General features: G+C 45.8%; 1 protein-coding gene across 1 annotated transcript; it reads left to right on the forward strand.

Moving 5' to 3' along the window:
- Window positions 1-2,775: 2,775 nt before the first annotated feature.
- LOC146180287 (uncharacterized) lies at window positions 2,776-7,375 on the forward strand. The gene has a single exon (XM_084579502.1). The coding sequence runs from the start codon at window positions 2,796-2,798 to the stop codon at window positions 3,948-3,950; it is 1,155 nt and encodes a 384-aa protein (XP_084435628.1). The 5' UTR covers window positions 2,776-2,795; the 3' UTR covers window positions 3,951-7,375.
- The last annotated feature ends 7,977 nt before the right edge of the window (window positions 7,376-15,352 follow it).

The raw sequence follows: 15,352 nt of genomic DNA on the forward strand, positions 1-15,352 counted from the left end.
GTATACGCGACTCAAGCATTTATTTTTTGTTCGTGATTAACAATTACTTATATCGCGGACATTTGTTTGCGTGCCACTAACCAAAGGGTGAACCAACTGCTTAGATGAAAAAAAAAAAAAAAAAAGAAAAAAAAAAAAAGTCAAGTACAGCTAGGGCATTACTTCAACTAAAATATGAAAAATTAAACCCGTCACATACGTAATACGTTCATAGTGGGCACTTGAGTGCGGATGCTTTACTGGCATCAAATGGTACAGAGCAAACAAACAAAAATAAAAGCACTGATAATTGCGCGTCGAATTGGCAGGTATGATGCAGTTCTTGGCGCGCACCGAGAGAAAGTGGAAAAATGCGAAAAAGATGACGAGCACCTAATGAGTACCTAATATGAGTAATCGACTGGATATACTTGCAACTACTGCTTACCAGACTATATATAATCGGGCTACTTGCCGCGGATGCTCTTTGCAGTACTAACCAGACTATAATTGTTAACAAGGTTGATATTACACGTGAAATACTTCCAAGGGAATTTAATTATTTTCCCTTTGGGAACTCGTGATTCGCTTACTTCGGAAAGAGCGAAGCCGCAAAAACACATTAAATTTCATGGCTTCAAGTGGGAGCATTTCTGGAGCTCCAAGTAGGTAAACGTTTTGAACCTTCACATTTTACGGGAAGTTTGCAAAATCTGAAGTGCAAAGCAGTCGAAAAGGACCGTGCATCCGAGCCAAATGTTTGAGTAAAGTGCGACCTAGTTTCGAACCTATGGCGCTATTTTTGTTCGTGGTGAGAAACCGTGCCAGCCTCACAACCTCTCTTTCGCAGAAGGATGATCTAGCGAAAGCGAATTCAGCGTACCCTATAGCCTCTGCGTCCTCTATTTTCCGTCGTTATTTCTTTTTCAAAGCTATTCATTTTTTTTTTTCTGTATGTACATAAAACAGGACTAGAGCGATCTTCTGGAGGCAATGACTTGCATATTACCGGTGGCTTGCGCACCCTAGAATGGAAACATTTTCTGGAACAATTAGGTCATTGTTAAACTATAACGCATTGAGATTAAATGTTTTAAGTATAGCGCACATCTCTGGATATTTATAAAGCTACCCGTTACAACAATGTTCCAGCTTATGGAGAGAAAAGAAAATGGTGTGTTCTTAGATTAGTGTACAGTTTCACGAATTGTTGTCTCTTAAATTTCGACGCTTATATCTTTATACGCGTTCGATTGCAGCCTGTTTGTGCACTGCTTTCCTCTTCCCGGGCCTTCATTTGGTTCTTATGCTCGGTTGTTTCCTCTTTTTTTTTTATTGTTTTTAATATCTCCATTTTTCTTCGTCTTTAGCTGCCTGCTTTCTTCGTCGTGCGTTTGCCGTGCCGCACGAATATTCTGAACCTTTATTCACATTCGCGGTCGCTCTTTTCACGGCGCTGCATGCCTTCTACCAACCCCTTTCTCCCTCCCTGGTAGGCGACACGTTTCTTTTTATCTTCCTGTGAAACCTTTACCTCCCACTTCTTCCACCTTTCCTGACCCACTGTGTTCCGTTATTCAGTAGCCAGTTGGCGTGGTGTCGTTGGTTTTTCATGTCCTTACTTTACTGTATCTCTACCTCCATGCGGGGTAGTCCACATTTAATTCATATCCAACTGAATGCCGAATTCTCTATAGGCTTCAGTGACGTGCTGTAGTGGCATGAAAAACAACGGAATATACCATTTTGGACTGTTTTGATAATGGGGTTACTGTGACCAGTTTTAGACAGCGCTCAAACGCACGTGTTGTATGTTTCACTTCTTCATACATCCTGCCTCCACACAGCCCTCTTTTCAAAACGACTACATTTCTGGACGTGAATTAGGTGCTTTAGGAATGCTAAAGCAAGTTGTACGGCTTCTGGACGTGAATTAGGTGCTTTAGGAATGCTAAAGCAAGTTGTATGGCTTCTGGACGTGAATTAGGTGCTTTAGGAATGCTAAAGCAAGTTGTACGGCGAGTGAAGCGTGCTGTGCGAGTCGTACGCCGGCCCTCCCCAAGCTTGTTTCTTCGGAGCCAACTCCTGTCATGTTACTTCCCCGGTGTTGCCGACGGCCAAAATGGAAAATAAATTAGGTGACTGCTAACAGTACTGAGCACCGGTAACCAACATATTTGTAAAATCTTGTCGCGAACAGCTCGAAACGACGCACAAGCAAACAAGAACGTACAGTCCGCGCGGTATCCGCCCCGCCGCACAGCGTGCATACGCCTCCATGCGCATACGCGGGCGCCCGGACGGCTGACACACCAGTTGCTGGTGGCGCCCTCTGCGCTGCGGCGCCTCCGTCATCGCAAAAGCGGCCCCTCGCTCCCATGCATTTCACGGCGCGGTCGACACACTGCCCAATCTTCTAGAGCACTATAACCATATTATACTCGAATGTAATGGTATGGTGGCTAGAAGGGGGAGGTGACGCCAACGGCAGACGGAAGCCGGGTGTAGGTGGCGCTGCTGGCCGTAGTGCGATGCTACTTGTTCTGTGCGGACCACGTGCAGACTTCTGGGGACTCCGAGGGAATTTGCCAGCGACGTCGTCCGAAGCTAAGTGCGCTTTTATATTTATTGTTTAGCTTTGAAAGCGTATTCTCCTGCATGCGTTAAAGCACTAATTTCAATCATAGGACCAGGGAAAGCGGAGGTAACCGATTTTCCCTAGGTAGGTGGGCGGGCTGCCTATGGGTCGTAAAGTTAAGGAAGACATGGGGGGCGAGGGGCTGGTGCAATGTGACGAGTGCAGGCGCTGGTGCTACATGGACGAAACTGGTTTTGAAAGCTTAGATGACGCGGGGGAGACTAGTTTCTCGTGCAAGTTGTGCGTTAGGTTTAAGGAGACCATTCTGAGGCTGGAGGGTGAATGGGCCGTAAAGATTCAGGAGCTCGGGAGGGACCTGAAGGTTGAGAGGGAGAAAAGGATGGCGCTGGAGGCACAGGCAGTAGAGCTGGTTAGGATGGAAGGGGCAAAGACCGACCAGCTAGAGGAGATAGGGTCTCAGCTCAGGGAAGAACAACAAAAGCGAGCCGAGCTGGAAGGTCAGGTGAAGGCGCTTATGGCGCGGACAGCGAAAGACCCCGGGTCGGAGCAAAGTCAGGGGGTGGATGAGACCAGTGTTAAGACCCCTCATGATGACGGAGATGGAAAGGAGGCGGGCAGAGAAGATCACCCGGTGGCGGTGGAGTCGCAAGAGGCGGCTACACGATGCTACAGCGAAGTAGCAAAACAGTTGGCGGGAGGGCTAGCGACAAGCCCGGAATCGCGCGAGAAAGGTGAAACGCCGCTACGACAGGAGAACCAGCGAGAGCGAACCGGGCGGCAGTTAGCGCAAGCTGGAGATGAAAGGCTGGATCGTAGGAGAGTTCTGGTGGTGGGGGACTCAAATGTAGCAAGGTTTGAGGAAGCTGTCCTAGCAACAGTGAAGGGTGACAGGCGTTTGAAGGTGGAGGCCCAATCGGGGAAAGGTATGGTTGAAGCGATGACCAAAGCCCAGGAGGTGGTAGGGAACAACAGGGATGTAGAAACCCTGGTCATCATCCATGCTGGACTCAATGATGTCTTGAAGGGGACGAGCCGGAATCTCGGGAGGCAGTTAGAGGTAGGTATAAATAACATAAAGGAGGCCTCTGAGAAAGTACACGTGACTGTATGCACAATCCCGGAAGTAGAAGGGCAGTCCAGCAGAACAGAGGGGAGAGTAGTCGAAGCCAACCGGGTCATTAGGAGCCTAAGCCGACGACTTGGGTACACCACAATGGAGGTTAACAGGGATGTGTACGAGGCCGGCCTCCACCCGTTTGCACGAGAAGGCATCCACTACAGCCGGGCCACCGGTAGGAGGGTAGGAGGCAGGATAGGCCGCCAGGCAACAGCTTTTTTAGGAGGGCCCAGGGCCCTGAAGCCACCAGTTTAAACAAAGGCGACCAAGAGGACGAACATAGACTAGGGAAACATAGAAGCCATAGGAGAAGCAACAGGCATAAGCGCAAGAGCCAAATTAATTCAGACATAGGGTATATTAACATGCAAGGAGGCAGGAATAGGCTAAAATGGGAGGAAATAGAAGAGCAGCTTAGGCAGGAGAAGTTAATGGTTTATGGATTTGTGGAGACGCATCTTCGGGACATGGAGCAACCACCCTGTAACCCTGATTATGCATGGGAATACTGCAACAGAACAGAGGGCAGCAGAAAGGGAGGGGGAATTGGGGTATTCATCCATAAAAGTACAAATTGGCAAAGAGTCAAACAGGAATGTAAGGAACATTTATGGCTAAAAGGAAAAGTGGCAGGGGAGCAAACACTCCTTGGCTTTGTATACCTGTGGACAGGAGCAACTGCCAAAGAGGAAAACAAAAAAATGGTAGAATGTATAGCAGGTGACATTAATGAGCTAGGAAAAGGATGCGAAATAATTATAGTAGGGGACATGAATGCTCATATAGAAGATATAGATGGATACACAGACTCGACAGGTACCATGCTGCTGGATATGTGTGAAAGACACGACTTAGTTGTCTGTAACAGTACTGAGAAGTGTGACGGGGTCATAACGTGGGAGGTAGGGAGTCGGCATTCGACAATAGATTATGCGATAATGTCACACAGGATGTACGATAGGCTAAGGGTCATGAACATAGATGAACATGGTGCCAGGAGTCTAGGCAGTGATCATAAACGTATCAAGATGAGTTTTGGAATAAAAACTAATTCAGGAATGAAACATGATGACCAGCCAGATGGGATCTTTTACTCGGAGCAGCAAATAGAAACAGCAAGCACCCAAATTGAAGCAGTAATCTCTAAGGATAAGAAAGCAGAGTGGACATACACAAAGTTAATGGGACTGTTTGGGCTAGAGTTGGCTAAGGTGCGAGTCAGGAAAAAAAGGACAAGACGAAAACCAAAGAGCTGGTGGGATGTTGAGGTGAAGAAGGCCATAGAGAAACGCCAAGAAGCCTCCAGGGAACACAGATATTCTAAGCATAGGGGAGACCCAGAAGCAGACGTTGAGAGAAAATGGGATAAATACATAAAATGTAGAAGGGAGGCATCCTACTTAATCAATGAGAAAATTAGAAGACAAGGTTCCCAGTGGCTGTCAGAAGTAAACAAAAGGGATAAAAATGCAGCTAAGAAATTCTGGCAACACTTGAATTCCCTGAATAATAAGACTAGCCTAGAGCAGAGGTCTATTGTTACAGATCAAGGTATTCGGCTAGAAGGGGAAAAGGCAATAGAGCATATACGACTAACGATGTCAGAAAAGTTTAAAGAACAAAGAAATGTAGTAGGTGCCTTAGTAGAGGACGATAGACCGGTTAGTGCAATTGTTCCAATTGGACAAAGAGAGTGGGAAAGGGCTGAGAAGAGAGTACCAAGTAGCACATCAGCAGGCCCAGATGGTATTCCTGTTAGGTTATTAAAGATGTTGGGCCCAAAGTCTAAGGAAGCGTTAAGAGAGGTGGTGAGCAAAATGTTAATGGATAGCAAAGTTCCTGATGAATGGAGACTAAGTAGAATGAGCATGATATATAAGGGAAAGGGGGACAAAGCTGACATAGGCAACTACCGTCCCATAACAGTAACATCAGTGGTCTACAGGGTGGTGATGCAGATTATAAAGGACAGACTGCAGGCATGGGTAGAGAGCAAGGGGGTGCTGGGAGAGCTGCAGAATGGCTTCCGGAAACAAAGGAGGTTAGAGGACAATCTGTTCTCATTGACACAGTGTATCGAGGTAGCAGAAAAGGAACACAGACCTCTATGGCTAGCTTTTCTAGATATCAAAGGAGCCTATGACAGTGTACTTCAAGAAGCCTTATGGAGTATTCTGGATGTGTTAGGTGTGGAAAGCGGAGTAACTAATCTTTTAAAAGATATTTATAAGGATAACCAAGTGCTAATAAAATGGAAAAAAAAGGTGTCGAAGCCTGTAGAGGTAAAGAAGGGGCTTAGACAAGGATGTCCCCTGTCACCTTTGTTGTTCATGCTGTACCTGCAAGGATTAGAGGCTAAACTAGAGGGGAGTGGACTCGGCTTCAACCTTTCTTTATTCAAGCAAGGAGAATTTATCCCACAGTCATTACCAGGACTAATGTATGCAGATGATATAGTACTGATGGCTGACAACAGGGTAGATTTGCAGGAGTTGATGGATATCTGCGGTACAGAGGGAGATAAGTTAGGTCTGCAGTTTAGCAAGGAAAAATCGGCAGTCATGATTTTTAATGATAATGAGACCGGCGAACATAGGATACAGGAGGACATGCTGGAAGTAGTGGATAAGTACAAGTATCTTGGGGTGTGGATAAATACTGGAGCTGAATACCTAACAGAGCATGAAAAATATGTGGCAGCTAAGGGAAGTAGAAACGCAGCCGTCATGAAAAACAGGGCGCTTTGGAATTACAATAGGTATGAAGTGGTGCGAGGGATTTGGAAAGGGGTGATGGTTCCTAGTCTGACTTTTGCCAACGCAGTCCTGTGTATGAGATCAGAGGTCCGAGCACGGTTGGAAATTAAACAGCGCGGGGTGGGTAGGCTTGCTTTGGGAGCTCATGGGAATACGCCAAACCAAGGTGTGCAGGGTGACCTGGGATGGTCTTCTTTTGAGAGCAGGGAAGCTGGCAGCAAGATAGCGTTTGAGCAACGATTGAGAAAAATGGGAGAAAAGCGGTGGGCTAGGAAAGTCTTCAGCTACCTCTACATGAGGAATGTTGACACAAGATGGAGAAGGCGGACAAGAAAATTGGCAAGCAAATATTTGGACAGCAGTAGGGGGACCAGCCAGGAATTATCAATTAAGAAAAAGGTTAAGGAAACAGAGAGGGGTCTGTGGAAAACAGGGATGGAGACTAAATCAGCATTAGAAATGTACCGAACGTTCAAGCAGGAAATAGCCAAAGAAAACATTTACGATAATTCTAGGGGCAGCCCATTGTTGTTCGAGGCTAGGACAGGAGTATTGCGGACTAAGACGTACCGAGTCAAGTACCAAGAGATAGACACGCTGTGCAGGGTGTGTGGGGAGGATGAGGAAACGCCTGAACACTTAATAATTTCCTGTAAAGGGCTCCGCCCTATAGTTCAAGGCAATGGGCCAGATTTAGCCAAAGCATTGGGGTTTAAGGATAATGAAGGGAAAATAGACTTTAAAAGGGTAGAAATAACCAAACGAAGGTTAGCTGATTGGTGGCTGAAAGGAAGGCAAGAATAGGTCCACACTATATATTACTATTCACGGCTAGGCGGCCTGTGGCGCCGCCGCCCGATTCAAAGGGTTCAGCCTTATCCATCCATCCATCCATCGATGCATGGTACGCGCCGCTCGCCTTGAGCCACAGCCACGGTACCTGAACAAACGCATGCCTGCCGTGCGTGCAACGCGTCGGCCTTTCAGTGATGTTGTTGCAGGTAATGGTTTAGCTCATTAAACTCTAGTCGAACCTGATTACGGCTGACAGAATTCAATTTTAAGCCGTGGCGGTGCAGTGGTTAGGGCGTCCGACTGTTGTGCCCAAGGATGAGGGATCACATTCCGGCCACGGCGACCGCTTAAAGCAAGGCGCTCGTGTGCTGTGCGATGTTAGTACAAGTTAAAGAACTCCAGGTGGTCGAAATTCCGGAGTCCTCCACTACGGTGTCTCTCATAGCCCGAGTAATTTTGGCACATGAAACCCAACAAACAAAACAATTAAAATCGATCGGTTGGTTGTGTGTTGTGTTGGTCTTTTTTTTTTTTTTTTTTGGCGCATAAGCAACTAAGGCTATCATGCGCCAAGAGCAAGGTTATTTTTTGTGTGTAAAACAAAGCGGGAAAACGCGTGCGTTCTAACTAGAGTTTGTTTAGAAAGTCTCCTTTTACGAAACGGTTGTGTTGGTTTTTATGGCGCATAAGCTGCTAATGCAATGATGTGGAAAGCTTGAGGTTTTAATTTGTTTACTGGTGCACACTTGATTTATTCTACTGTTTGCATAAGACATTTGCTTCTTTTAGAAAACTGAAAACACAAGACAAATCTACAAGTCCATCTTCGCCTAAAATCAGTTTTGGGTGAAAAGGAATGTGTTGTTTGTAAAATGGGGTAAAATATTTTCCTTGGTGTTTCAAGACCTGTGCATGATAATACGACGTGGTTAATATTTAGTTGTTCTCCACATTTGTTCTCCACATCGGTTGGTACTCCAGTACTTCTGGTGCGTAGAATACGGGCGTATCTATCCTTTCAGTTTCAGGAATTGAAGGGTCTTGAATGAGTCCCGTCTGGTCGAGATAGTGCATGTCGAAAGTAGAAAACAGACCAAGAGAATGAAGATGGAAGGATGTTTTGGCTCCGTGCGGTCGCATTTTTTTTCCACAACGTTGTTTTTCCCAGGGCATAAAATAATATGTTAGAAGAAAATTAAAAGGGGTAAAATGAAAGAAAAAAGGTTGGCTGTTCTTTGGTCGATGTTTTCCACCTCCTTCAGTTTCAAGAATACGAAGCATCAGCATTACTCCTAAAAAATGTGATTGGGGATTCAAAAAAGCAAAACAAAGCATAGCAAAAATTTATTGCACATCGTAGTAATAGCAATGTAGTGCACATCATAACATATCCAGGGTAATTCAAAATAACAGATACATTTACACGTGCTTCTGTGTAATTAGAAATAAAAAACATTCAACATTGATTACCAACACTGCATCCATCGCTTAATTGGCACTAAGAAATGGGGAGGCAAGGATATCACTTCCCGCTAAATAAAAAAAAATATTACATTCGACCTTGAATAAATATACCTCCTAAGTTTCAGCACTTTCATTCTTCCCTGCTTAGCGTTGCGCTTACAGTTCTGGGCCTTAACATAGAAGTGCTACCTGGTAAGAACATAAAACTTGATACTTTTGCTTGGGAGGGACATACTGTGATTTTTTTTTTTTTCACTGGAGTTCATCTGTTCGGCGAAGTTAGGCACTCACATTAACATGTCAGCAGCGCAACACATCTTGCCATAAACGAGAGATCACGCCGGCAGCCGCGAACAAACAGGAACGCTGCCGCACCGTCCATACACCGCGCGCGAACCTGCACACGCGCGCGATCGCGGGACTGCATCGCCAAGCTGATCGCAGCGCCACCGCGGCCTTCGCGGCAGCGCATGAACCAGAGGATCGCGCTTTCTCGGCGGATACGCCGGCGCTGGCGCCACCTCCCCCTTCTAGCCACCATAGTAGAGTCCCTAGAAGTATTTGCTAGTCTGCCGTTCGAGCGGGGTTCCCTATGGAACCGGTTGGCCGCTTCCCGGATGAAAGCGCAGGGGGCGCTGTACGCATTCGGAGCGTGGTCGCGTTGTGTACGTGGGGCTGTGGCGGTTGTGCCGTACTGCGAATCTGCGCCGCGCTGATCCGTTGGTGCCGTGACAAGGCTCGTGCACCACGTGCACTTTTTTTCGCTCGCGAGCCGGAATGCGCGCAAATTAGCTAGCATGTGTGCAAGTGTGCCTTTTTTATGGATATGTGATCGCGTCATGTCCAGAAAACGGGGTAAGCGTGATAGCACGTGTTTCTTGCCCGGGTGCAAGACCGGGTAGCGCTCGTGCAAGGTGAAATGTTCTCTCTTCAGGACACCGAAAGACGCAGGGAAGAGGCAAGAGTGGGAGCGCAACATCAAGCGCGGCTGCAAAGGCAATAACATTGTTTATTGTCTCAGCTAGGGCATAAAGGAATATGCAAAACGAAAATTAAAAGGCGTAATAAATGAAAGAAAATAGACTGGCTGTGTTCTAACAAAATTCAAGAGAGAACGATGATAAGGCCCTTACGTGCAAGCAATGTACGAAGATGGGTTGCTCGGTGAAAGGCCCACTGCCGTCAGGTGCCGATATTGTCGTCTTCAGTGGCGGGAAAACCCACAAGTGGTGAATATCTTCCTCATTATTTTGTGAGTTGCAGACAGGAAATCCTGGACGTTGATATAAATATCGGTATATATAAATATCGGATGATCCGGATCGGGGTTGCCCTCACATTACTGTAACACGAATAAGCTAGTGTCGACGTTTGTGAGCGACACTTCAAACCCTGCTTTATTGAGCGAAGTTTTAAGACAGGTAAAGGTAATTGAGATTCCACGGGATGTTACGCAACTCACGAAGGATGCCATCTCAACGCTGTTTCCTGACACTCCAAAATACTTGTTGAAACCCCTGCCTCTCAAGAGAAAGGAGCGCACCTTGTACGAGCAAAAACAGTCAGCAGGGAGACCTGCAGAGAAAGAAAAAAAGTGCACTGATTCTGAAGCATCAGTGGAGCCAGTTGAAGAATACAGCGGTGGTGGATCGTGTGACGTGAGCCTGCTCCAGGAATGCAGGAAGCTGCATGCCACCACCACTGGGGACAAATGTCGATCTTTCTGATGTTGAACAATGAACATTCGCATAGTGCCACTCAAGCGAGGACGAATCTCTGGAGGCAATTGCCATCGGCGAGTTCTGTTCCATCGCAGTGGTGAAGCTGCCATGAATGCTGCTGTGTGCATTCGAGGAAACAAAGTCAATGAGATAGCTGTAAAGTCGACAGAAGAGGTAATTAATCTTATTCAGGACATTGCTAAACTCAGCTTGTGTCTTGGCAGCGGATTGCAGCCTATTACCCACCTACAATGGGCGTTGCTTAATTTGCGACGAACTATACCATTATTTCTGATGCAACATGCATAGCCTGCAAATACTTGCGAAAGTTAACTCAGAACACCCTGTCAAGAAGAAGAAAAAATTAAGAAACAGACTTCTATGTCTCGAGCAGTTTGTCGTACGAAGTACAAGGTGGCAAAGCTGGTAAAAGCTCTCGGTGAAATGAAAACTGAAAATGAACACCTTCAAGGACAGAGTTTGAAAGAAGTGTTAGTGCCCTTCCTCTCAACTAACAGCTGGCTGTTAAAATATGTTTTAGAGGTTGCAAAACGGAAGTCAACAAAAGTGATGGCATATTCTGATGAGTGGCTGCTAGGCTTCCTAAGTACCAAAGAATGCCTATAGTTTGCCTGAAGCGCGGTGCGATTTGAAGGGCTCGGGTTCCCATCTTGCGTGCTTTAATTGTGCATGCATCCGAAAGTTTCTAGTTCTACATACGTGTTATAACTTAGCTAAACGTCCGAAGAAGTTAAGATGAAACTATAGCGTGAATGAAAACGCCGGCGACAGCGCTCTGTTGCTCGCACACATGGTCCTTGGAGCCTAGAATGTGCGTCTAGTATAGTTCTCCATGCAAGCGCAATTGTTTGCACGAAATCCTCAGAAGTCTTCATTACAATACGGCACGGCGGTAGCAATTCAGCAGGATAATAGGGTATAAAAAGCAGCTTCGTTTCTACATCGGCTCAGGGGCATGCGCGCAAAACTTCGCTCACGAAAAAAAAAAAAAAATCGCATCCGTGGTTATGCCAACAACTCTGCTGCGAATTCAATATTACGACTAAACTGAAATCAAAGACTAAAGAGCGGCATCGCATGTACAAGGCACCTGACAATAAGCATGCAGCGAATGCATTTCGAAGCGCACGGGCGCGCGCGTCGTCTGCTCCGTCAGCAGTGGCGCACTCCGGTTCACCGCAGCGCCACCGCGGCGATCATTCAGCGGCAGCCCCCGCCGCGGCCGGCGGACGACAGACTAGCAATATTTCTAGGGACCCTAACCATAGTAATGGTATCCATCCGGAAGTTGATGCAGGCGCAATCACTGTTCCTGAAGCTCTGGGGTTTAGAGATAACAGTGGCCGGGTGGCGTATTGACAAACCATATCCCGTAGGAGCACTCGAGCAGACGACGCTCTGACGCGCAAGCACGTGACACGACGTCATTTCCTTTAAGTTGTTTTTTTGCTTGTTTCTATTTTTTTTACGCCAAAAAAAGATGGCGGCGCACACGCGCGCGCCGTTGCTTCGCCGACGCTGGCGTTGGGGCGTTGGTTAGCCAGACAAGCGCGTATCCTTCTACCATGGCTTAGTGGTATTGCCTGTGGCTTAAGGGGTGCTGCGGCCGCAGTTTTGAGGCTTTATAAACGCAGTGGCCCAAGCCGTGCCATTTGGATGCTGGATACTGTAATGCTTGCAGTTTGAAACAAGTGTTTTGGCTGTCATCTCGAAGTCTGGTGTTTGACTCTGACAGCAAGCGATTTTGTGAAGCCACGACTGCTGAACTTTTGCTGCCTAAGCATGCTGGATGCCGACTGTGCTGGTGCTGGATGTGCAAGTGCGTCGATTCCAAAAAAGTTGCGCAGCGCCGTTGGATGCTCGCCTTGGAGCCACTAGTCGCTGAAAGTGCCTTGGTTAGTAGCACTGTAATATTTGGATAAGCACCGCTGGAATATGGGAGCTAAAAAGGGGGAAAAAAGAGCAAAAAAACGTGGTTACGTGGTGTATTTGTGAAACATTTGCTGTGATGCTGCATCGCTGCTCGAGGGGATCTTTGCTAAGGATGCAAAAGCTACTGGCCTACCCAAGGGCGTATGTAGACTACTATCGATGCTAAATTACATCTCAAAGGCCACCTCTCATTTGATAGCAGCTGTTTGCACTTAGGATTTTTTTTTTTTCTAGTTTCCGGCATTTAAATACGGAAATGTTTCTATATGGCAACATGCTGGGACAGGGACAGCGAAGCCAGTTTTCTGAAATTAACGGTGATAATCCTTGAAATGGAAACATGCTCTCGTTTTGTGAATTACGGCGCCCTGGTCATAGCGGCAACCGCCCGTTTCTGAAGCTCATAATCTGGCGACGTCAAACTATTGATTCTGAAAGTAGTAGGATATTAGGTGAACTCGATAATCAAGTACTCACGCTTCTGTGGCTAAAAACAGCGCTGACACGAGAAGAAGCCGAGGGGACACGACGCTGTTTCGTCTGCTTCGTCTCGTGTTAGCGCTGTTTTTAGCCACAGATCATGCAACAACCAGCCAGAATTTCCACCCTCTTAAAGTGCTCACGCTTGTTTGAGAGCACTGCGTTGAATAGGCATTTGTTGAGCGCAGTAGCTAACTTAACTGCACCTGTTAAGCAGAGGCAGTGGCATAGCATGCTGTGTAATTTGTTTTTTGTAACTCTATATGTATGTGATTGGTATTCTTCTCAAGTGTCATGGCAAGAAGAAACAAGAGTGTTTATTTTTGAAGTCGTGGGCACCTCATAACATGCTTACGCAGAATGGTGCAGTTCAATATTGAGTCAAATAAATAAGTGCTGGCTTTCACAACAACTGTTTATTCCTTGTATACATCTCAAAGTGACCTTGGCTAACTTGAATTCCAAACTATCTTACAGCCGCTTCAAAAGCTTCTGAATTAGGTGGCATGTTGTACTTGCACCATTATGTCTACCAATCTTTTTGAAGAAGGAAGCATTGCTACAAATTTAAAGGATTAAGCTCACAAATTATAGCACCACTTGAAGAGGCGAGAACCAGAGTATTTTGACATCACTCCCTTATGGCTTGCTCACGGGTCAGCTAGCAATCCAACATTTCAAGAAACGCTTGTTAATGTCATCATCATGTGCCACAAGTGTGTTTATAGTAAATTATGTACTACAAGGACTTGTGGCTATAGTAAATTAGGTACTACAAGGCTACCCCGATGAAAGTCGTCTAGGAAATAGTATGAAACAACCAGTTTTAGGCATTTAAGTTTGAGGAATCTAAGTTGGATCCCAGCTAGCGACCATGTTTTGATAGAGAAAAATGTAAGGCACCCATTTACTGTGTGATGTCAGTGCATGTTAAAATCATTGGTCCAAAATGAGCCGGAGACCTACACTACAGAATCCTGCAGAGCCTAAGTCAATTTGGGACACTATACTAAACCAAACTGAAATGCACTGCTTCTAAATTTAGGTGAAACAATGCCTTTGCTGTTTAGTAAATGCATGGCAAGCAATACATTGTAAACTATTTATGCAGAAGCAGTTTGTTTTACTGGCAAATGCCTTCAGCTTTTTGGCAGGAAAAAGTGCCACGTGACTTCAGTTCTACAAATGACACTGGGCAGCCATTCAACCATCAAAGAACCTACTTTGAATTGCAAATAGCCACATTTGTCTTTGCAAGGAGGCCTAAAGCACAGTGAATAAGCAAGATAGCGATGAAAATAATTCAATGAAAAGAAAGGTGGAGAATTCGGCCAGCAGCAATATGACCCTAGCGTGCTGCTCCACACTAGAGAAGGGAGAAAAGGGAAATAAAAGGAGAATGAGGATACAAATGGTTGATGACAATGTTGTAGTGCAGTGAATTGGTTCGAGTTATAGAGAAGACCACGCACACAGTGGATTGCACTCGTCTCGCATAGTCGACACAACAAATGAAGTGCATGTTCTAAACATGCACCAGTTGTTACTGCACACATACACCGGGCAGCTACACACTTTAACTCTCATATTCTGGTCCAAATGCATACACAGGCTCGCCACGCACTGATTCTGAAAAAGCTCAAACTAGACAGAAACATGATTGATCGCACTGTAAGCAGCTGTATAGGCATGCGAAGCACAGCACTAACAATTTGTGGTGTGCCACATATGGAATGGTTTGACTGCTAAATTGGCAGGGTATCAGGCCATCAACTAATGTCTAAAAGCTGAGATGATGGCTTTGGTTGGAAGTAATCTAAGCCCTTGGCGATGCAGGTACACAAACGTAATCCAAATGCATTGTTCTTGAATGGCTGCTTTCCAAATTGTTGATATTTAAATTAAAGTAGTGTGGTGTTGCTAGCATGTTTTTCTGAAAAACGATTTCTGTGCAGCTAGCTTCATTGCAACATCTGATTGAAGCTGGAACACCTGCAGCAGTACCAGACAGCAAGACAAAAGTGTCCATGCAGATTTCAGAACTTTTGTAGACGTGGAAAATAATAAAGTATGATTCATACTTATGAAACCTTGTTTTTGTTTTGATAGTGCGGCCCTAGGCAGCTGCTGCGCCAAGATTTTCATAGGTCAACAGGCCCACCAGAACCAGACAGCAAGACAAAAGTGTCCATGCAGATTTCAGAACTTTTGTAGACATGGAAAATAATAAAGTATGATTCATACTTATGAAACCTTGTTTTTGTTTTGATAGTGCGGCCCTAGGCAGCTGCTGCGCCAAGATTTTCATAGGTCAACAGGCCCACCAGAACCAATGCACCCAACCGACCTTTCTGCAGGGAGACCCAGCCGCTACTGATTCCAGTGGCTATGGGGAATGTGTTAATAAACCGGTACTACTGGAACTAGTACGATCCCAGCAAGAAACCAGTATAAAATTTTTACCTTGGATAAACAATTATCTTTTTTG

Source organism: Amblyomma maculatum, chromosome 9 (genome assembly GCF_055883805.1).
Source record: "Amblyomma maculatum isolate TAMU_Amacu chromosome 9, ASM5588380v1, whole genome shotgun sequence".
In the NCBI taxonomy this organism is placed as follows: domain Eukaryota; kingdom Metazoa; phylum Arthropoda; class Arachnida; order Ixodida; family Ixodidae; genus Amblyomma; species Amblyomma maculatum.